General features: G+C 34.5%; 3 protein-coding genes across 5 annotated transcripts; all 3 read right to left on the reverse strand.

Annotated features, from left to right (window-relative positions):
- Window positions 1-684: 684 nt before the first annotated feature.
- LOC18094349 (NADH dehydrogenase [ubiquinone] 1 alpha subcomplex subunit 6) lies at window positions 685-3,116 on the reverse strand. The gene is made up of 2 exons (XM_006368573.3): window positions 2,785-3,116; window positions 685-1,089 (listed from the first exon to the last, which is right to left on the reverse strand). Exons 1-2 carry the CDS (start codon window positions 3,007-3,009, stop codon window positions 904-906), a joined length of 411 nt encoding a protein of 136 aa, XP_006368635.1. The 5' UTR covers window positions 3,010-3,116; the 3' UTR covers window positions 685-903.
- Window positions 3,117-3,759: 643 nt separating this feature from the next.
- Window positions 3,760-6,868, reverse strand: LOC18094350 (peptidyl-prolyl cis-trans isomerase CYP22). 2 transcript variants are annotated; one of them, XM_024599498.2, is made up of 8 exons: window positions 6,627-6,868; window positions 6,506-6,529; window positions 6,311-6,398; window positions 6,130-6,222; window positions 5,246-5,278; window positions 4,460-4,516; window positions 4,275-4,361; window positions 3,888-4,110 (listed from the first exon to the last, which is right to left on the reverse strand). In XM_024599498.2, the coding sequence occupies exons 1-7, from the start codon at window positions 6,782-6,784 to the stop codon at window positions 4,308-4,310; spliced, it is 507 nt and encodes a 168-aa protein (XP_024455266.2). In that variant the 5' UTR covers window positions 6,785-6,868; the 3' UTR covers window positions 3,888-4,110; window positions 4,275-4,307. The 2 variants fall into 2 exon arrangements, with proteins under 2 accessions (XP_006368636.1, XP_024455266.2); XM_006368574.3 differs by lacking the exon at window positions 4,275-4,361 and having other exon boundaries at window positions 3,760-4,110; window positions 6,627-6,859.
- An 869-nt stretch (window positions 6,869-7,737) lies between these two features.
- LOC7455810 (protein unc-13 homolog) lies at window positions 7,738-23,156 on the reverse strand. Of its 2 annotated transcripts, none has more exons than XM_052455547.1 (27): window positions 22,941-23,156; window positions 22,581-22,622; window positions 22,313-22,488; window positions 22,176-22,240; window positions 21,527-21,869; window positions 20,389-20,455; window positions 20,046-20,199; window positions 19,015-19,182; window positions 18,771-18,881; window positions 17,659-17,868; window positions 17,227-17,328; window positions 16,510-16,728; window positions 15,345-15,419; window positions 15,061-15,141; window positions 14,095-14,277; window positions 13,854-14,009; window positions 12,994-13,086; window positions 12,733-12,804; window positions 12,122-12,239; window positions 11,630-11,808; window positions 10,887-10,968; window positions 9,942-10,046; window positions 9,752-9,858; window positions 9,322-9,399; window positions 9,148-9,243; window positions 8,720-8,815; window positions 7,738-8,123 (listed from the first exon to the last, which is right to left on the reverse strand). In XM_052455547.1, the coding sequence occupies exons 2-27, from the start codon at window positions 22,586-22,588 to the stop codon at window positions 7,950-7,952; spliced, it is 3,318 nt and encodes a 1,105-aa protein (XP_052311507.1). In that variant the 5' UTR covers window positions 22,589-22,622; window positions 22,941-23,156; the 3' UTR covers window positions 7,738-7,949. The 2 variants fall into 2 exon arrangements, with proteins under 2 accessions (XP_052311507.1, XP_052311510.1); XM_052455550.1 differs by having other exon boundaries at window positions 22,821-23,156.
- Between the last annotated feature and the right edge of the window lie 806 nt (window positions 23,157-23,962).

Here is a 23,962-nt window from a genome sequence, read left to right on the forward strand (position 1 = left end):
GTGCTATTTTTCTATTACAAAAAGAAAAAGAAAAAGATGACAATCATCATACATATTCTACTTTAAATAAACTAAATTGTTATTTATTTTTTTTATAATAAAAATATTTATTCTATTTTTATTAAAGTTTGTCTAAACTAGTTTATCTATATTTATAAAAAAACTCCCTAAACCTATAATAGTGATTCAGAACCTAAATTTAATAATAAGATCTAATAAAGCATTGGACCGAGATAATGGTGAATGATTAATTAAACATGGAGCTCGTTTCTTGAATTATGTTCAAAATAGACTCGGAAGCCCCCACTCATATTAAAGAGTTTTGGTGTGGTGTGGTCACATTATCCCAGCACAAGTCTGTTCATGATATTAGAGTGAAACGTCATAATATTAGGGTGAAACGTATAACACTACCTAACAAAATAATATTTACAAGAAAGTATTTATATATTTTTTCTTGAAATAGCAAAGTCTCAACTTTATAAGAATAGAACCCTTATAAATATTTTACAATAATCGGGTTAATTCTTGGAACAAAGCTTTTTATTTACAAGTAGTTTTTGCATTCGATGCTTTCCTAGCAAATGGCCTCTTTATTATCTTAGACTATGCTATATAATCATGGGCCACTGATAGAATTATCCGAAACTAAGCAACAACATGCACACGATACAGAATGCTATATGCATCTTCAACCACCAACAACAATTACATATCCTTGATTTATGAAAACTAACAGGAATTCATAAAATTGTAATCTGGTTCCAATAAAGAGGACCATGAACAAATGATCGAGGATTTTATCCAACAAACCAAACGACACAGAAATATTAGTTCATTTATTTGGGAAATTGGTGGCCCGAAGCAAAACCAAAGAGAGGCACGTTCACATAACATAGAGTTTCAAAAGTAGTTGCCACTATAGAAATTCTTGAGAAAATCAGAGGTGCTTGGATCCTTGGGTGATGAATCGTGCAAGGTCCCTTCCTTCCCTAGTATGTACTGGCCAATGATATGATGCCGCTGCTTATGATGTTCCACAATGTTGCCCAGCTCTTCCATCCCCTTGAAGAGCAGCATATCAATCACCTACAGGTTATGACTATCAGCAAAATAGCGAGATTTTAAGCCACAATAATCTATAATAATTACTCAGATATATATATATCCGTCTCCTTGGTGACTCCCTTAAGGAGCTCTCACTCCTAATCAAAAGAAGCCCTGAACAAAAAAAAAAAAAAAAAACAAACAAAGAAAGGAATGATCTAATGCCCAGCAAAGACACTACCAAATTTATTTTCGAAGCCAATCATAAATTTATTGGAATGAAGTAAAGAAGCAAATATATCCACAAATGGTTGGAAGAGACTGGATAAGTAGGAAAAGAGAATATACAATGACTGTTATGATCTATTATCAAAAGGTTAAACAATCAAAAACTACTGATAAAACCTATTGAGCACACCCAATCTACTTTGTACAGTAAAATTGGTTTCGAGTTAGAACCACCTCCCAAAACAGATGGAAACAATAACATCCTTTATCAATGCACTGGTATCTGGTATCAAGAAATCGATGCTAACTCTAATGACAACAACTTGGTTGCCAAGGAAATACAAAGTCATCACTGATGCTACTGCACTTACAGTTTGGAGATGAAATGATATTTCCTTCTTTTCCAGGGAATCTAATGTTTTCCTTCTTCTTTATGGAATAATTCTTGTAGCTTCTAATATTTTAAGAGAAAAATAAAGGACGAGTTTATTTTCTTTGTTCCGGGTACAGTGAAAGAGATTTTCGAGAAATCCATCAATGCCAGCCTTTTGGTGTTCTATGGCTCAGCAAGTAGGAGGGTTAGTGTTTGAACTTGAAGTGGAAGGGGTTTCTGTACACCAGTAGTTGTTGGCAGCTTGAATCTCTGATTCCGACTACTGGATTCTCTGGCAGCGAGAATCAAATATCTTAAATTCTAACGTTGAATGGTAGGAAGGACAAGGATTAAGCTTATAAAGATAATGTTTACGAACATACTACAAGAGAAGAGCACAGAGTTATTAGTGTTGCAAATGAGGGGGGAAAAAGTGCATCAAAGAGAGAAAAACACAGCACACATGCTTTCACATACTCGTAGTAGCTCTATTATTAAAAAGAAATGCATAAAGAACCATGAACAGAGAAACAATCCGCATATTTTGTCTAACTTAAAAGAACAAATGGCATCACATATTTTCCGACTACTTCAACACTTCCTCTCATTTTTTTTCTCACCCCCTCTCAATTTTCATAGGATCTGTAAATGAATTGAAACCTTAAAGCAGACAACTTCCATAAAGAATAAAACTTGATACTTCACCTAAAACACCAAGCACAAACACCGGACCATTTACATACATAAACAACAATAATAAAAAATCCTTACCATGCCGATTACTGACACTATTACCTGAATCGAAAACTCTCACTGAAATGAATCATACACAAACTTCCATTGATCTAATCCTTCTCTCTTTTAATAACTTTCTCCACCAAACCCTAAAAGATTAATCCTACTTTTACCTAACATTCTTCCCCAGATATCACAAACATTGATTGAATGATTGGGTCCCGCAAATTCAACGGCTGGGATTTTCCAGGGTGGTGTTTCTCATTACTGAACCTAACAAACACTAGTTAATTTGCAATTACCACTACAACTTAAAAACAATTATTAAATTAATAATCCTTGATTAATAAAACAAGATTTTAAAGTAATTAAGAAAAAAATTGAGAGGAGAGAGTGGTGACCTTAGCATTGGTGATGTGAGAGTTCTTGCGGATCTGAGAGGAGATAGCGGAGCGAAGCTGAGACTTATTAACGACGTCGTCGAGATTGTAAATATCCATGACAGCTGGGAGTGATCTACAAGCCAATTTGAAGAAATCGAAGACTCGAGCTCTTGCTTCTTCTACACTTCTCGAGTTTCCTGATACCTTCATGACCCTCAATGCCTGCGCCGTCGCCGTCGCCATTGATTCAGTTCAGTAACTCCACCGCGCTAAAGATTGCAACTTTCTTTTCTTTTCCTTTTTTTTTTTTTTTTATTTGCTGTTTCAGCGTAGAAAATGAAAGACACGAAGCTAGGTATAGAAGATGATTGCGATTGGGTGGTGATGGAGCTTATACGACCCCGTTTTGTTTTCTTCAAAACTACGTGTCGTTCGAAGATTAGATGCCGCTTCCCTTTTTCTTATCGTCCAAGTACAATGACGTCGTTTCAATACCATTTTTTTTTCATTCCCCTCTCTGGGCAATTTTTATGATATTTTTAGCTGAAAATGCAAAAGCTTTTTGCAATGGTTTTTGTTGTTGTTATAGTTGTGAAAAATGTTTGATATTTTAGGATGCTAAGAAAATATTTTAATGTTATATAAGACATAGAAGCTCAAAAAATTTATTATAAGATTTTATCAAACACATTTTTCAAAGAATTTTGGAGGAAAAAATTCAAAAGTTACTAATTACCGAACGAACACTAATTGTTTTGATACTTTTTTTTCTTTTCACATTAGTACTTGTATATCAATTAAAATTAAATCATTTTTCATATGATTTCAATGATTGATTAGTAAAAAACAGATCAAGAGAGGAAGCCCTTCATAATCCTTCATCCTTTAGACAAGGATAACAATGGAGTCATTGCACAGAGAAAAATCAGCACAGGCAGAGAGAGATCAGCAACTGATCTAACAAACTATACATGCGAATTGGCAACATTAGGGTAGAGCAAATCTATCATCAATCATGTAAATATCCTTGAAAGCTCCCATACCATGTTCAGAAATTGTCATATACAACAAGTTATAACTCCACAAGGCTGCTGCATTCAGGGAGTCCCTCTCCAACACCATTTTGAGAAATGTGTAGGTCAAAGGTCAGTGAATTAAGATGATATTGTTCCTACAAGGATTACAGAAATGTTTGTAATTAATCATCGTCAGGGCTGTTCTTGAACTCAACCCCTACATTTCTCCGCATTCTGCAATAATACATGGTAGTTTTGGTCGGTTGTTGGGTCCCGTGGCAACATTCTCAATCTTTCGGACAACCAAAAGACCATCTCCAAGTACCCTCTACATAAGAACAGAAAATGAAATTGAAGTTGATGAGGTGGAGTAAAATGAACTTTCTTAGAGGGAAATACTAGCACATATTAGAAAAAGAGTAGCACATCTACATGTATAATCTTGTGCACAAAACTTAAATCAACCTGATCCAATCCAAGCTGAATACAGACCTATAATTATGTCAATTTGATTGCAGGGCTAAGTCAGTTCAGGTTGGATTTACATTTGAATTTTATATCAGATATAGCCCGCCTGAACTGATTTCCAAACACACAGATTGCAAAATTTTCAACTGATCAATTACAAGGGCAAAGAGAAGCATAACAAAATCTTATATAAGAATTTGAAGACATACCCCGAATACAACATGCTTATTGTCGAGCCAGTCACATTTTGCACAAGTCATGAAAAACTGCAAAGGAAGAAGGTTCAAATCAATATAATCATATTGTGTTCTCTCTGTGTGTGTGTGTTGACTCATGGCTAAAACAGCAGAGAATAGAGAAAGTTCTCCAGAACTCTCATTCAAAGCAATGCTGCTGAATCCCAAGGCATGTTTGGTTTGTCTGGCATTAGGAATAGTGAGGGGTCATTTCCATTCTGTGTGCAATGTTGTTTGATTTGCCAATAACACAGATTAGGATTCTGTAAGAAATGATAAATTTTGTTTTATGCAGAAAAAGTTACTCTTTCTTTTGTAAAATTAGAATTGCATTACAAGAAGTTTTGATTTCACATAAAATTATAATGTGAAATATATTCAAAATGGCATCGGAATCCTATTCCCTTTCTGTACCCAATTCTTGAGTAAACCAAACATGTCTTAGTGGAACTAGAAGGAGGGATTAAAACATTGAAACTGTATGCTTGAGTTTTCAATTGTAATAATAATTGTATCTGGGAGTAAATGTAGGGCAAAGGGGAAACAACTAAGTGCAATTTTAAAGATATGGCTCGAGCAAGCAGCAAGCTTAATGGAGCATTATAAGGTTAAATATCCACCACCGCTAATTCAAATTTCTATTTCCACCAAACTGGAAACCTTGAACTACCAGAAAAAAGGTCCTTTCAAGGCTTGACACCTCTTTGCGCACACCAATTTATTTCGTACTTTTTGAACATCTAACAGCAGAGAGATTACCTGACAACCATTGGTATTTGGCCCACTATTTGCCTGCAAATGGAATGATAAGGCCTTCAGTATTTGTGATATAGCACAGTCTTAAAACTCAAATAGTAAGGATATTTGATGATAAATCTAGGTAGGCTAGCATTTAAATATTTTGAGAGCTAGCGTTTATAGAAACTAGGGTTTTCATTTACAGTCATTTTAGTGACTCTGGACGCTAATTAAGATGAAATCCTCATTGCCCCCAAAATTCTGAGGTTACCCCACCCAAATTAGAATTTCTACCCTTGTTGTTCTCCAAATAACCATAATATGAAAAGCATACATGTAGAAATTTGAGATTTCTGAATGTTTTACAATCAGACATCTCAGAGGAATTCTTCGCTGTTGCACTTTCACTCATATTGGCCTCAAAGATTCACAACAATTAGGTGAGACACATGGATACTTTCCATACAAAGTTTTTCCCCTATGGTTAGACTTAAAGCAAAGCCATTCCATATATTCTTTTATCAGTAAAACATAAATACGTTAAACAAGGTCCCCATCGAGGAACACCACCTCCTCAAGAATTATCATAGGAAGTCAAAAAAAAAAAGTCCTAATTCCAAAAAAGAATGAGCCATAAATCTTGTCTATCCTGGCAAAAAAATTTCAAAGTCGATCAAACTAAGTTTCCAATACAGAATTAGTAGTTGTTATACACCACAGGATCCCACAAGATATTAACACATCAAATTATTCATGACAATTAACAGAGAACTATCTAAGAGGAGAGTCAAGGAAATGATACAAGGCATATAAATGCAGCAGTAGAAAGCGAGAAATAGCACGATTTACCCAATACAAAATAAGAGCAACACGGGGCACATTTATATACAAAGAAAAGCACAGACCATTGAAAGTAGACCAGGGCCGGTATGTTTAGCAACAAAATTTTCATCCTCAAACTTAAGCCCATAAATAGAAACACAACCACTGCCATCACCCTGCAAACCAAAAATTCCATTAATAACTAATAAGGTAAGCTGAAAACATTAAAATAGAAAATTAAGAAAAAAAAACAAACAAACAAACCTTAAGAAAATCACCAGCTTGAATCATAAAATCTTTAATCACTCTATGAAATTGACATCCTTTGTAACCAACTGGTAATCCAGCTTTTCTGCCATTTTTTTTCAAAAATAAAATTAATTAATTACATAATCAGTGATTAATCAATCTACTTAACCATAAAAATGGGGAAAACATCGATAAAAGAATTTCTTTTACCTGTACTCGCCTGTGCAAAACTGCCTGCAAGATTTAAAGAAAAATAAAATGAAATTAATTTAAAAAAAATAATAAAAAAATAAGTTTGATGCAGAGAAGAGGGAAGGAGGAGTAGCAGGACCTGAAATTTTCGGCGGTTCTAGGGGCAATATCAGCGAAGAGCTCCATTTTGATACGACCAGCAGGGATGGTACCGATGGTAACATCGAAGAAGACGATCGGATTTTTTGGGTTTGGTGGTCTCAAGTGCCACTCCACGCTGCCTCCTCCTGACGCCATTGAAGCACTGAAGTCTCTAGCCCTCTCGCTCTCTCTCAATCTGGAGTGTGCGTTTTGATGAAAGGTTTTGGGGGTTTATGTGAGTGAACGTGTTCTACGCTGATTGGTCGGTTTGGGAAATAAGAATTGACTTGTTTTTAGAACTTATTATTTTTGTCGTGGCATGGGGTGTTTAGTATAGTTTATAAATATATTAAAATAATACATTTTTATTTTTTAAAATTTACTTTGGATAAAAAACCAAAAATGAAATTAATTTAAAATAAAATAAATTAAGATTTTTGAAAACTCCATTGAAACAAACACCACAAACTCACGTTTGATTCATATAGTATTGAAAGTCTATACAATCGAGTTCTCTACCTTATTTTTAATCAAGCTTACTGGAAAATAAATTTTAAAAAATATAATTAAAAAAATATTATTTTTCAATGTTTTATTATATCAAAAAATTATTTTTGATTAAGCTAGAAAATAACATTTATAAGTTAAATTTATTAATGATTGAGTTCCTTAATCCAGTTTAACATACATAATTATCAATACTCAGAAAGATTATACATGATTTGTATTTGTTTTTCTTCTTCAAAGAGGAAGGAAAAAAGGCTTCGATTGAGGGCCAAGTAATAGGTTGATCAATCAACACCTTGATTGATTGATCAACCTAGACTTGTTTCAAAATAATTTAATTTTTAATTTGTTTTTAATCAAATAATATTATTTGGACAAAAAAAATTAAAATGAAATGACATTATTTTAAATAAAAATTAAACAAAATCTTTGGACTTGCTCTATCCATTTAGCTAGGTCAACCTAGATCAGCGAGTTAACCCATAAAGCCATGGATTTGACTCGGTGGCCAGGCTTAGCAAGAACCTCTTCCATTGCTAGTTTTTTTTTTTAAAAAAAAAAAACAACATGAGAAGAATGCAGAGGGATTAAAAAAATAATAATAACAAGAAAAGAAAGAGAGCGGATTAATTATTGCAAATTTGTCTTTACAAAAAATAAACACGAGAGATAAAATACAGAAATTGTAAAAGCACCACAGAAACTAGTGAAGAAAATAAATAACTTAAAGAGAGAATCGGTTGGTTGAGGAAAAGAATAGAAATGAAATGGTACAAATACACAGTTGCCTGTCATCACCTACACAGGCACTCTCCTAGACTGAAGATTTGGGTATCTTGAACTGCTTCTTGAGAAACTGGGAGGCCTCTGAATCACTCCGGTGACATAATATCCTCAACAATGTTGGGGTATCAGCGCCTAGTCTGCTTCCACCGCGCTGCCTTTCCACCCCGCTTACAGATTTCAGGTCCTCGATTAATTCTCTAGTCTGCAATTCAATTCAAAGGGAAAAAGTTAATCCAATCCTCTGGACAAAATGCCAAAGAAAAAGGTATAGTTTTTGTCTGGAGAAGTCTCAAAGCAATGTTGATCCGTCTAGAGCACAGTACCACCAATGGAGTACAGTCAATTATCAGATCAACTAAGAATAGCTATTGTTCCCAGTGATTCAGATGGATAGATAGCTGTTTCTCGAAATAATGTTACCCTTTATCTTATTCAGCACCACACTAACTAAATTGTGAGGTGGAAAATCAGCTGATAGTAGACTGAGTTATCAGCACAGCGCTCACAGACATGTTACCATTCTCCTTTTCAGCTTCTCTCTGGTGTGATAATAACAACACAAATTTATGAACAACTCCCACCTTCTCTTTTCATCTGGAGTGAATCACCACGGTGATCACCCTGTATCAGTATCATGCAAACTGAGGAGGAACTGAAGCGGGTTCATAAAAATCAACTTCAATTATCACAGTAGATTTTTGCAGTCAAAAACCTCCATAAGAACTAATTGAATAACTTAAAACATGCTATAAATTGGCCGCGTCAATTTCCTTTCGAAACTAAGCTACAAAAACAAACCTCATAGCTGTGCAACTTGATTACATGTCGAGCACGTGCTACATGGTTTTCAACTACTCCTCTGGGAAGCCCATCTCCTCCAGAGATAAAAAATTCCTAAAAGAAAAGGATACATGAATCAGCAGAAACAATAAACAATAATTGGGTGCAGATATTTAAGAACAGGAAGTTGCTCATTTCAGACCATGTAGTTCACCAATCACCAGCATTTATAATGAATAGGCAACAAAAATTTATAGCACATTTCACAAAGTTTAAGCATCCATCAGATTGTGAGAATTAAACCACAAAGCAGCTTTAAATGCTTCCAGTCCAGTAATTTCATCGTTCAGATGCAAGAATAGCAAAAATCGTTCATGGAGCCTATCCATGGTTTATCTCCTTTTCTTTTTCTTGCCAATCAAATTCAAAGTACAGTAGACAAATACCTTCAAAACTTCTACATCATCTTCCAATATTTTTGCATCACCTGGGCAGAAATATCGTGATGGTCCTCCATCCAATATAACTCGGAGAAAGCCATCCTGAAAAAAGAAACCATTTCAGTAAGCAACAAAATCAAGCACTCGTTACGTTTTGTTTAAAAAAACAGAGGCACAGACCAGTGAAGCTTGTAGAAGACTCGTCACAATGCGATCTCTGAGGGGCTCCACAATGATACCACAGAGTTCATTTAGTTCCTGCAGCAGTTACCAGCGATGAGGCTTCTTATCAGGAAATAGAAAAATGCAAAATCAAAAGGGATAACCTTCCTAAAACAGCACAGCACTTGACCAGTGTAATTAATAGGCTAAATATACAAGTTTATCATGAATGTTAGCTTTTTTCCTATTAAACCTAAATCCTTTTAATCAGTATTATTATACATTTATCATTAACGGTGTGCACCTTAATTCACTTAGCATCTTATGACTCGGCTTTAAAAAGCCTTTAGCAAGAAGTTTTTAATAACATGGTCAATAACACCAGTATCTGATTCTTCTTATAAAGGAAATGCAAGAAAATCTTGCTTCTTAGAAGGAAAAATCTTACTATGTCAAGCGGTTCAATTATTGCTTCCAGCCTAGATTGAGGAACAGCGGGTTTATACAGATTTTCAATGAATGGTTCCTTCAAGTCGTAGAAGATGATCTTAGTTCCTGCATAAGTTAAATCACATCAATCAATATCAAGTTTACTTCTCAAGATAATCAATTTTGCAGAGTGAGACCAAAACTCTTACCAGTAAACTCACAGATGCGATCCATAGCAGCATTTATATCTTTTCTACTGCCATCAAATGTTCCCTTCTGCTTGAAACTTGCTGAATTCCCATCTATGGATTTCTCTATTAAGGAAAAGATTTATATGCCAATCATTAATTAAGAAATGATCACTTCAAAGCAAGTATACTATTGTATTCTCACTTTCTCAGTCTCCACTGTACAAGTAATTAGGCAAACTATAAACTTCGGCAAATAACATCCATATACATGCAACACACAGAATATGCATAAAAGAAGAGCTGTTCATTTTAAGAATCCAAAAGATTACGTCAATAGAAGAACTTCAATATTAAATAAGAAGGTCTGACAAGAGTGGTGGCAAAACCAGTAATCAAGATCAAGCGCTGCCTACTGGTGCAATGGTTTTATATTGCAGCCAGGGTGTTCTGGAAGCAGCTGTAGAGGGCAATTTATAACATCATGCTTGTTGAGGGTTTGAATTACAAAACTATAAAATTGTAAAACTAGAATGGATGCAACCTAATCTAAGTGATTCCAACAGTATTGCGCCAAAAGTAGATTAACTAAAGCAATTACGATTTTCCAAGAATAATAGTCAAGCAGTTTTGCCATTAAAGCCGTGAAAGAAATGTGAACATAACTGGTATGAGAAAAAATATACCTTATAACCAAATGAAGTGAAATGTAACAGCCCATTAAAGATCCATTACATATGGCCATTGTGTTTTATAACATCCATTATCTAAATCCTTGATTTACATGCTTTATGAAATGGAATCTGAAAACAATTACTTGTTTTTTTTAGCTTGGGAAAGACAGATTATCAAATTTTAAATTGCAAACTAAATATTTAAAAGAGTGTCATTTCATTCAGGCAAGTCAACCAGTGGATGGAGTGTATCATTCAATAATAACTTAAGACTAGTAGCTTAAATACTTACTGATAAATTGCTCACGAGGCTTTCTCCTATTCCATCGTTCCCAAATGCTATCTTCCAACTTATTCAGTTGACTAATTGCATACTGTCCACAGCAAGAAATCATGTGTCATGCATATTACATTATAAAGACAGCCAAAAATTAGTAACTCTGCAAATGCAGAAAACTAGAAAACCATCACTATAATAATTTGACCCTACCATGGATTTTTAGGAGATGTTTGTGATACAGTGATTGCTGTCATATGCATAATTAAGCCATTCTGACAATAATTCAAATTATACTGAAAAAAAAAATCACCACTGAGAATTGCATACTTTTAGAAGTTTTCTTTGTTTTAGTGTCATTTGTTACATTTCCAGTCTTTATGAAAAAAAATTTACTGTTTTGATATCATCACATTACTCTCCGGATGGAGAATTAGAGAGTAGCACTACAGTTGGCTAAGCCAAAATGAAATCAATTATTGAATCATGCTCTTTTTTCAATAATCTGCTTACAATGTAGCCAGGAACATCCATTTTGAAAATGTGACGGAGGAAATCAAGAAACTATCACCAAGCAAACTATGAAACTCCACAACATTGCTAGCCTTGTTGAAAAAGGATTGTCACATTAATATTCATGACAGCAAACTTTAGAACAGTCTTGATAAGGATCAATGTGCATGTGAAAATAGTGAAGTAGAAAGTCAAAACTCTTCTATTCATTTCTAAAAGGACCATGCCAATGTAGTTGAACTTACATATAGAGTATTTAACTGAACACAAAGTGTTGCTGTCGCTGGAACATTAATTTCATTGGATTTTATCTCTTCAGGCATCCTCGAGTCAAACAGTTCCTTCTTTACGAAGGCCTTTATTCCAGCTTCCTTCCTGTATCGTGTCAGAATAGGAACTGGTGGAATTAGGTCTTCCTTTGCAGCTGCATGGCGAGAATTGCACATTAAGGTCCCTAATCGTAGGAAGGGGGAGGGAACACAAGATAAAAAAAAACTGCACAGAAGGTGCAGAGAAGAATGTAAACTGGGCAATAAAGAAGATGGAAGAACAGGTTAAGCATACGGACATGCTAAAAAATGGTGATAAATTCAATTTTAACAAAATAAGCAAACAAGTGCAGTATATGAGACAGAAAGTTAGATACAAGAATAAGGAAAAGAAAGGAAAGAGATAGACATGTATCCATTTCGTAAAAGCAGTTTCTAACTAAGAACATACATGTAAGATATACTCACCCAACTTGTCAGTGACATGATTTGCATAAACTTGGAATGCATTGTCAACACCCCGAAACAAGCCATTCAACTCTTTGGAACTCATTGGAACTTTAAGAGAAAAGAACTGATCAACAGTCTGCGTAAAAAGGAATATTGATTATGCAAGACATTATTAATCAATGTCATCCAGAAGCAGATAAAACATTAGCAAAATTACACACAAAATGCAAAATCCTATTCTGGTCACAAGTTCAGAAACTATAGGTCATGATAAACCTCCAAGGGAATTCCATTTCTTACTATCATATAAAACAAGTTTAATCAAAATAGCTGGGTAACTAGCATAGACATCTTTGTTTTTAAGCCTTAATTACAGTGATGCATTCCATGGTGAATGAAGAAAGATTAGATTCTAGATGTTTCCACAAATGTGCAATCAGAACACCAAAAGAAAAGGGTAGCCGGAAAAAAACACCTGACTTGCACAAAAATTTAATTACCCACAACTAAAATTCTCTTCAGTTCCTCAAGTTTTCTTATGTGCTTTTGCAACATTAGGGTTTTTTTTATTTGCATAACACCTTATGATAGTACCAGAATTAATACTATTGTTACATGAGCATTCTTACCTCTTCAACGATCCTATAAACCTCAACAATTGAGCTCCCATGCCGCTGTTGAGGTGATATTGGTTCCCACCGCTGAAAGAATGATTCACAGAAAATGTTAAAATAAATGTTAAAATGTTAAAATAAATGTTAAGTACATTAGACCGTTAACTAAGACGAGGGAGTGAAAATAATCCTGTCATCTAATTGAACTGGAGTAGATTGACTAAATTCAAAAAATTGATTTTAAAGGAGTAAAATGAAACAAAATTTAGCACTTACCTCCTGTTGAATGGCACGCTCAACCCAACCCAAAATTCGTCCAAGCTGAGAATTGACCCATCGCATGACCAATGTTCCAGATATAGATTCAATCTTGAGAAAGAAACAGAGGGGAAAAAAAATAAGAGGTGATGGATATAGGAGAGAGCCTAATAAAGTTAAAAGCTCCATGTGTGCCGATGTGAACATGCTACAGGATTACACATAACTCTGTTGTTGATTTTTATCATCTGGATAAATATAAAGGGTTGTAAGGCTGGGGGGATTTGAGTCTGGGGTGAGGGGCTTTGGTGATCTAAATATTGATCCCAATCTTCATCAATGATGATTCCTCACTTGTATTTTATTATAATACGATTTGAACCTAGGTTCCATAAGACATTAACACCAAGCGGTTATTTTGTAAGACTTACAGAAGCTCCAAGGGAAACACTTGTTTCTTGATCATGATTGTGCCAGCACACTCAATGTGCGTGTAGAGAGAAAGAGAGAGATTCCAATCTGGACAGTTGCCGAACAAACTTCAACTAAGGTCAAATAAAAGATGATGCTCGTTCATGAGTCAAGCCAAAAGCCCTCTAACTCAATATATTTGAGGGTTTTATAAACCCCGAATACCAAGACAACCTCTTCCACTTTGAGAAACTTCAAATAGTATAGCTATTTTCTGAAATTTCTAGAAATTAAACCATCTGATTCATATGATCTGCTTCAATAGCACAACATTTGAGGCAGTATTTTGTCAATTGTTATCAGTCCTGCTTATGTCTATTTTAACTAAATTTGTTTAGAGAGAGAAAGAGAGGACAATGAAAATTAAGAGCAAAAGAACCTCAAAACATGGAACCAAACAATTTCACCTGATATGGAGTTAGTTTGCGGAATTTGACTTCCATATTCCCCTCTCCACATGCAGAAGTGATGAGTGCCATTATATACTGCTCAAGGCTATCAGCAGCAGGAAACACAGAGACAACATCCTCGGTCAGATGTTCGGAGCCATCAAGGAATGGTTTCTGAAAATAAGAAGTACAATTAGGCCTTCACAGTGTAAAGAAAGCACTCTGGAGTCTGGACTTTAAGCCAAGTGAACATCCTTACCAACTTGTTCCCATAGAGCTTGTGAACAAGTGATGCTGAAACAACAATTGCTTGTGGATTCCTCTGTGACAAAATTGGTGTGAATATGGTTGATTCTTTTTTTAGAAGTTTCTTGATCTCTTCTGCAAGCAATGCCAAAGGATGCTCATCCATTGCATCTAGTTTATCAACAACCACTAATATCTGCAATAAGAAGAAACAAAGATGATGGGAGGGATTAAAGAAAATTTAATGTCATATGCTAAAGTTCAAGGGGAAAAATTTCAATAGTCTCAAGAATTTACAACTATAGCACAATGCACATACTACATGGGCATTGAGCAAATCTCTCAGTGTTTTCCAATGCTCTAGGGGATAAAACACTGTTTTAGAAAACCGTAGCACACTGCACATACTAGATGGGCATTGTGCAAATCTCTCAGTGTTTCCAATGCTCTAGGAGATAAAACACTGTTTTAGAAAACCCCAATCCCTTTATGTTTAACCCACCTCAATCTAAAGGAAACTGTATTGATACTTACTGCTTTTCTTTAAAACAAAGATGCTAGCCCATTGAACTAGACAAAAAAAAAATCTTAATAGAGACAATCAAACAATATTCCAACCCTCCCATATCCCAGCACTTATCTTGAATCTACTCTACAGGTTACTGAAGTTAAATAAAAAAAAGAAAAAACACTGTTAAAGGAATCCATAGCTCTATATAGATCAGGTGTCTCCACTTAGAAGCTTCAACTCCTGGGTTGGATGCTTTGTAGTGTTCATCACTTTGGTGTGTGTCAGTGCTTTTAGCTTGGATGTGATGGACATATCAAGTACCGACAAATTGATTACGTGAAGTGAGGTATACCCTTATGTACATCATGGCAACTCCAACCTATTGGCTTAAATTCCCAGATCGGATTCTCTAAAATGAACAATCCAGTAGATCACACCAAGCAGAAGTTATTTGGTTCAGACACTTACCCTTGTAAATGCATTCTTAATGGATGATGCTATGAATGATTCAATCTGATCGTGATCCATGACAGATGTACGTTGCATTGCCTGCAGAAGTGTGGAAAATTAAATTTCAACATATAGCACATAAAATTCTGAAGCAACTTTTTTAATTCAAACTAAAAACTAGTTCTCAATTGTAGGCATATACACTGATAATATTCTCTTTCCGGATATGCTACCTGTGTAATTCTTACTGGACAATGATAAAACGTGCCCGCACACACAACAACAACAAGGTTTTAACATACCATTTCAGATTCTTCCAAGAGAAGCCTCCGGGTGATCATTGCAACTAACACTACATCCTCCATTACTGATGAGTCCTACAAGACACATAATAACTCATACTGGATAAAGAGTTCCAAATTGGGAAAAAAACCAGTTGAAAAGCATTCCAAAAAATATAAATGGCTATAAGTAATGGGTACAAAATCTACACATGTAATACCCAATATGCACCAAAGGAGGTTGCCCATTTTCATTCAAATTCAATAATCGACACATTCATAATCAATCATAAAAAATATATAATCCTGGCAGCATATTAATTCCTTCACATTTACCAATTAAAATTAGAGTGGCCAATAAAAGCCACATCCTCTGTCAGTGCAACAGTCATGATTATGAGCATCCATTTTGTATATGCACCAAATAAAAATACTGCTTCTAGAAGAGTGTATAGATTTCAACATTAATTAATCAAGTGCCTGGCCGCCCCCCATCCCCAGCTCCCAATATATGCTGAGTCATGGGCATCTCTTATATTAAACATCCATCTCTAAATAAACTCTAAAATAGAGATTATCCCATTTATATTAAGTTATGTAATTTAAACTTTATGAATTCCAGGTATAGGACTTCAGACTTTTACAGGACAAACTCAAGTTCAATGTCAATTGTTTTTTTAAGAAGTCGATTACAAGAGAACTTATTTTCAAAGATGAACCAAGTGGAAATTCAATAACATTTAGGAGAAGAATATTTAAGAATTATATTTGTGAAATTATCTTCAAGCAGTCAGACCGTGCACATCAATCATGTTGAATGCATCATGCACCTATCTTATAGTTCTGACAAAATGAATATTGACAAAATCACATCTCGGGCAAACATGGGATATTGAGCTGAGGAAACAATGAAAATAGACACAGAAAATAAAGCACTGCATACATTGGACCACAGAGCAGTGTTAAATATAAAGAGAACAGTTTGCAAAAATATTCAATTTTCCTGAGCATGGAAGCATAGATACCCCAGCAAAATGCAAATTGTTAAGAAGAACAACGCGTGCAGCTTAAAATTACAGATAAAATCTAACCAATTAACAAGTATAACTGAAGCACCTCCTATGATAAGCAAATATTCGAAAAGGTAATGCTAACCAAGAGTTGAGATTCAAACAATTTATCAAACCTCAGCAAAGTTCAGATGGTAGTCTCCTAGCTGCTTATCAGCCCATTTCTGAACAGGTGATAAAAGGGATTGAAAGAAAGGCAGTTCTTCACCTTCAACTTTGGAAAGCAAACTTTTCAAGTGTAACCTCTCTTGTGGTCCGCGTTGTTCTTTTAATGGTATTTTCTTCAGCTGCTCAATGGCATGTTTTAGGAGCCCCTGCTCTTGTGTGATGATATACTGCAATGACACACAACCAAATACAAGTAATATAAGATAATGATGATGGTTCTGTTTTGTCCAATGGCTGGTTAAACTGCAGTTGCTTATAAAATGAAAAGCTTAAAGAAGCATCTTAAGGGCTGTGATAGATTGTAATAGATACAAGATGAGGATGTCGAGCAACGATGACAATAGTTATTTTTAAGTTTGTATCTTCGGGTTTCTCAAGTTTAGATCAGTAAGAATATTGGGTTTTGTATTTTCAGGTTGTTTTATTTTCTGTACAGAACCTTAGATGTTATGCTGAAGAAGGTAATCGGTTTGAAGTAAACAAACAAAGACAAAAAGGGTCTGTTTGGGACTGCTATTGACCACTGGGTGATGGAGAATAGCTACTGTCAAGGAAAGGAATGCTCCCTGTTTCTTCATTCCAGGATAACATCATTGACTGCATGAACTTATGGCAATTTGAATGTGCTTAGACAAGAGAAAGAAAAGGGGATACAGGAATAATACCTGACGAATTAATACCGATGCATAGCATGTGTAATGGATGGTTTCTGTAATTCCTAAAACACGCCAGGTTGACTTCAAGAGTTCAAGAATTTCCTCAACTTCCTGAAAATGGAGACAAGGTGCAATTAATTATACTAGGTGGAAAAGGAAAAGGTTCACACAACCAATCATCCTTCTCTTTTTTCAAAAAAATAAATTAATAAATTGAACTAAAGTTATTTTAATAAATATCTCTACTGAAAAAAGCAAAGATGGTAAATTCAGAAATTAATTTCTCTGAACATGACATTTTTAAAACAATAATTCAAGCCGAATGGCACAAAAGTATCCATACAACCAACCACAGCTAGGTGGTTGTTATTGTTATTGTTGTTGTTGACAAAAATGTTTCCCGGTATCATGGGATTATGATAAATTGAAAAAATTACAAACCTCTGTCAGCTTCCCCTCGTCCAAAATGTCAAAGACACTCAGAAGCAGTTTCTCATACAGTCTAACATTGAGGTGATAGCCATCAGCCCAATGGCATACCTCACCAGTTAAGTCACCCCGAGCCGGCCTCTCTGCAAGTGGTATTGCAATCTCTCTGAGAGATCTCAAACATTCTGTTCGTTGGACTTCACCCGCAGAAGATGGACGGAACTACATTAAAAATCAAACTTTATTTAAGAAAGGCTAAGGTGATAAGAGGGCACCAACCAAAAAGCAAGGGAAAATGAACATTAAACATGAAAGCTTGGTATGTTTTGACTCAATAATAAAAGCTTAAATATGGCTAGCCAAAATAACCAAAGAGAGTGCATGAATATAGTCCTAAATGTTCAAAAAAAGAAGCATACCAATGCTCTGTTTATATTGCAAAAACAAAAACAAAAAAATAAAGAGTATAATGAGTTGGAATAAACTCCACCAAGAAACTAAAATAACGAACAAAAACACAATACAGTTTCCTCCAAAGTAAGCAAATAATAGAATCATGAAAGGTAAAGTAATTGATAGATAACCTAACTTCATTTATGTTATCTCTGTGAAAGGTCATCTAAGTTTGTCAAACAAGTTGTTCTATTGGTGTTTCTGATGTCAAACAAGTTCGACAAAACATAAAATTATCTAGACTTCTAGCCATGCTTCTCCTTTCCAATAAGGTAAAAAGTTTACTAGAAATGAGGAGAATATCAAGCAAAGAGAAAGGAGATCTCACTTGAAAGGAATAGATGAGTATCTATGAACAAAGTTCACTACCAGACAGCGACCAGTTTAGAAAAGTAAAGAAAGGAATAAAAACATCAAAAAGATTCACCCATTTAGAACACGTCATAAAGACCCTAACTTGTTATGAAGTCCTCTAAAGAAAACCCTCCTATAGCCATCGTGTACCCAACTTAAGCAACCAACACTATCTAACACTGCAAGTATGTAACAGTAGGGCAAATTTGTTAATGGTTTTCTGACAGTAGGACAAAACAAGGAAAGCTCCATTTCAGTATCATAAAATGTTAATAAATGCACCATATGATAATCTTTTGAATCTCTAGAGCACAAACCTCAGATTCCTCAATCTTTGCCAAAAGAATCCTCAAATCACTTGGTTTGCGCCCTGATTCACCAAATCCAACAACTGGGTGATTAATAAGCCCCTCCTCCAGCATGAATAACTGTACTGAGACAAAATTGAAAATGCCTGTCATCAATAACAGTTCCATGGCTCTAATTTACCACTTAAAGGGAACTAAGACATTTAACAAAATAAATTCAAAATTAAAATGGCACATAGAATGCAAAATTTACCTGCCTTTTTTGCCACCGTATATATGCTTTCTTATCAGAAAATTCTGAACGAGAAATACAACATAACAATTCCAGTGGAACCAATAGGGTGTCCATTCGTTTTCCAACTTTTCCAGCAAGAGCATTGAGCAGCCCTTGTCTAGTTCTTATGTCCATTGCCTCGGATATCTGCACTCATGTAGAAGGAAAAAAATTATGATATTGTCTTGCTTACAGTTCTGAGCTATGATTTGGCACAGATTACAACTTAGTGTAGTAATTAAGACAAATATGAAAAATAGCCGCATACGCATTATCTACTTAGTGACGTAGCTTCAAGACAATAGAAATAGGCTCAGTGTAAACTCAGTCAAAAGAAAGTGATACACAAGTCATTCATAAAATAGCAGTCTCCCCAATTAGAAAGACACTTTATGCAAGGCAACTGAAGATGTAATTGACCTTTAAAATAGCAGGATGATATGATTACAAAAATCTGACTGGTAGATCTTTTAAAAACTCCCACCCTTCCAAATCTCTCAAACAGGACTTTAGCATAGCATATGTCCAAACTTCCAGTTCCCAAGAGATTACTCGATAGCTCTTCCTCAGAGGAGACTGGACATTATCGTATTTCACACATTGGAAGTCAACAATCTACAGGAGCACAGTTCCACCATATAAAACTTTGCAAAAAAGGTGGTGTAAGCACCTGTGGTACTTTAAGCTCAACTTAAGCTAAATAAACTTATTCAATAGCTTAATCATATCAACTTTGCTGAACAGGAGACTTGCAACCCTGTGACATCAACTGGTTGAATGCACTCCCAATTTTTAATGGCTGAAAGAGATTTGACTCTCTCCTTCTAAAACATTTTAGAACAAAATTTCACACATATGGTTCTTCATTTTTATTGTGCTATGGATACAAATGCATGAAATTATGTCCTTAACACTTCAGTATCCAGGCAGAATCCTTCCAAGAGAAAAAATAATAAAACAAAGATGCTGTAAACACTAAATCCACGGAGGGGGGGGGGGTTCTGGAATACCTCCATCTGGGCACGCATGTTTTCTAGCAAACCAACCAATCCAGTTGCACGCTGAGAATGGGTCACAGCATTCTCAGTTTTACTGCGTCCAAGCTTTCTCATCAACTTGGACCTTTTGTCTTTCTTTTTTTCTTTTGATGGAACAATAAGGCCTCTGCTCATTTGATAATAAGGAGAAAAATCATTACACAAATGAAGGATGAAATGAGGGAAACAAGAAAGGGAAAAACATATATGAAGAATGCAAGCACCATAAACACCTATGAATTTGAACATACAGAAACAAATAAAGGAAAAGGTAAAATGAGGATATCTAAGGATCAAATGAGATTATGAAACTTACCCTGATGCTCCAGCACACGCCAAGAGCACTTCATATGCAGTTTCACGGAGGTCATCATCTGTGATACCTGTGATTAGGAAGAACCAAAAGTTAATTGTGTTGGCATGAATTAATGATTTCACCTTCCATTGCAATATAATAGTAAAAGGCATCATAATAACACAGACTTGACTCTTCAAATAAATAACAACAATACAACCACCACTTTCATATATCAAAAAACAAAATGTGATGTTCCATGAATCATTCATGATCTTGATGTTGTAACTATCACAGCCCCATCATTCTCATGATTACGCTAGTCAAATACTAGACATCATGAATATTTTTGGAATTAGGGTAACCATTCAGCCCATTTCGTCCTCTTTCTTTTATTGATGGTTCTACTAATTGACCCGTGAGAATCAGCAAGGACCACCTTGCAAGGCTAAATGCTCTTGGATCAAGTGAAAACTCTGGGTTTCCAGCATGCCATTGCACATACAATGAGCATTCTTGATATCATGCCTTGAATAGGAAATCTTTTTTTTTTTTCCTGTCCTCTTTCATAATTCTTTTCGAAGGGCAGAATTGAAGTATAGTGTTGAGCAAGGAATCCATTTTCTGAAAGATCTTGGCTTTCATCTCATCAACCCTTCTATCAGCTAAAAATGATGGAAAATTTCGTGTTAACTTGTAAATCACTGGCTCAAGAAATTTCAATGGCATCCCCTATCCTCCAATGGCTAGTTCCAATTTGGATTTCTATGGCTTTCCAGACGAGGACACCATAAGTGCAAGCAGAAATTGAGATGGTCATTCCTGCTCTTCATCACCATGAACTTCCACAGTCGAGCCTGCCTCTCCTCGTCACTCCTTCAATTTAAATAGTTCATAATTTAACCCATACCCAACCCTGTCCTAAAATAATCATTTGAAGTTTCTTCCATGCAATCATGGGTCTAAGAAACCATTAACCAACTATTACATCACTGTCAAGGTATCTGACCTTAAACAATCATGCTTTATTTCTATGTCTTTTAATTGCCAGTGTAAGGAAACACAGAATTGGCAGTTTCTCTTTCCATTTATTTTTTTCTTGGTTTGATTTGTTGTAGAAACTAAAATGTAACATAATATACTTTTAAACCAATGTTACCTGTGGAAAAAGAGGGCAATTTAGGAACAAGATCGGCAGCATCATTTGGATTGCGTCTTGACATTCTGACACTATCAACTACCTCGAGATCATCATCATCCTCGAAATCTTCAATGTCATCAACAGTCAATTCTCGAACTTCATTAGAGTCAGTCAATTCTTGAACTTCAGTGGAGTTAAAGGATTCTGACTTTGCTACACTTGCCAAGGACACAACAGGCGACGGTGCAAAAACAGGATTTGGCGCTGAAATAGGAGCAGGAGGTGGTGCCCTTTTTGGAGGTGAACCTGAAGTTTCAGGTTTTGTAACCAAGAAAAACTCATCTACTGAACCTGTATTGTTCTGAAAATGACAAAATAACTCAACTTTTAAACATAATATTCACTCATATTCTATATCTAACTAACAGTTATACCAAAGAAAACCGCAGCCCAAATTTATCAAAATCCAACCTCGTGCAAAGCACATCTCATCATCCTATGCATTATTATCACTCAGCAAAAGAACAACAAAATCTACCACCATATTCCAAACTTAAAAACCAACCACATCATGAAATAACATTACATCAATGCCAACAACCAATACTAATTACAACCCAATAACTCTCTCATCATTGAAGCAATACATAAAAATATCAAAACTTACCATATGGGGTAAGCCGGTATTATCATGGTAATCTCTTATAGCCTCCGAAAGTTCAAGCATTCCACCTACATTATCAAAAACCCATTAGAAAAAAACAAAACCAAACCAAAAACCACAAACTCAAAAACAAACAATACCTTTCTTAACACAATTGAGAACATAATCTACACTGACTTGGTCCAGATCCACGTCATCAAGTGTAACCGCACCAGGAGGCATTACAACTTTCTTAATTAAACTACCAGAAAGCATATAATCTAGAAGAACTCTCCGGTCCCTCCTGTATCTTTGTAAAAGCTCCAGGGCATTTTCCCTAATTTCATCGAACATAAATTTTAAAAAAAAACACAAGAGAGATATATAAATTAATTAGGAAAAAACAAAAACAAAAAAACAAATACATACTCTTCCATGGCCAATTGAAGTAATTAAGTAAATATCCACCACCTGATAAAAAAACAAAAACAAAAAACAAAATTAAAACTAATTAAAATATTAAAAAAATGCTACATTTAAAAGAGAGAGAGAGAGAGAAGTACTTAGATCCTGATCTACCACTTCAAATCTAACAAATAGAGAAGAAAATTAAAAATAAAATAAAATAGTATGGCCGCTTAACAGAAGTAATTAACTTAATTGACTTACTTAGAGGCAATTAATTGATAGTGTAATGAAGTAGTGAGAGCTACATAACACGTAATTAATGATGAAAATTAATTGAAGTGTTGAATCGACCGAAGTGATAATTAAGATTAGAAGACGTACTTGATGATTTGATTACAGTTTTGGATCTCTGGGAAGAAGAGAGATGATGTGGAGAAAGGTAAGAGTCAATGTGAAGGTTAGAAAGGGTGTGAGAAATGAAGCTGAAACGGTCAGTTTTGAGGGCAGCTGGTTTTTGACATGATTGGTTGCTTAGTGAGCGAGATTTCTGGTTTTGAGAGAGAGAGAGGCAGATGAGGTGAGTTGTTTATTGTAGTTTTATGGGTTAATCTTTATTTTCTTATGTTGTTGTTTGGATTTTACTAGTGACGTTTTTTCTTTTTCTTTTTTCCAGTGGTAAGATCTAGACCAGCTAAGCAAGTTTAGACTCATTTAGTATTTTCTCAGTTATTATTTTTTAAAATATTTTTTTATTAAAAATACATATTTTTAATATTAGCATATTAAAACAATATAAAAATATAAAAAAAAATTATTTTAATTAAAAAAATTTAAATTTTAAATTTTTAAAACACAAAAATAAATAAAATTTTAATTTAGAAACTAATTAATTAAAAATATAGACCGGTCTAAATTAAAAAACAAACAAGAAAAGGAATTTACTAAGCTTTTTTTGTCAAAAATTTGGAGAGGACAAGATAATATAGAAAGCTAATTAATTATTATTTTTTTGAAAAAATTTTGTTTTAAAACAATATTTTTTTTCTTAATCTTCGCTCTTTTTTTTTTTTTTTTATTGACCGATAGAAAAGGTAAATTCTTTGAATATGCGTGGATGTTAAATGTGACTAGCCTATTTTATTTGTATTGAAAAAAATTAATTTTTTTGAAATTAAAAAAAGTTTGATCAGAATTTCACTTTTCTTCTGTAATTTTTATAAATTATACTTTTTTATCGTATAATTTATATGTTCATTAGCATTTTATATCTTTAATAGTGTATTTTATTTATTTTATTTTTATTTTATTCAAGATTTAAAGTGTAAAGGTGAAATTCAAATAAAATTATGAAAGGGTTTTTTTAATTAACCCTTTAGGTTAATTAGTAGTTGAGAACTATGGAT

The sequence above is a fragment of the Populus trichocarpa genome, chromosome 1 (genome assembly GCF_000002775.5).
Source record: "Populus trichocarpa isolate Nisqually-1 chromosome 1, P.trichocarpa_v4.1, whole genome shotgun sequence".
NCBI classification, from domain to species: Eukaryota; Viridiplantae; Streptophyta; class Magnoliopsida; order Malpighiales; family Salicaceae; genus Populus; species Populus trichocarpa.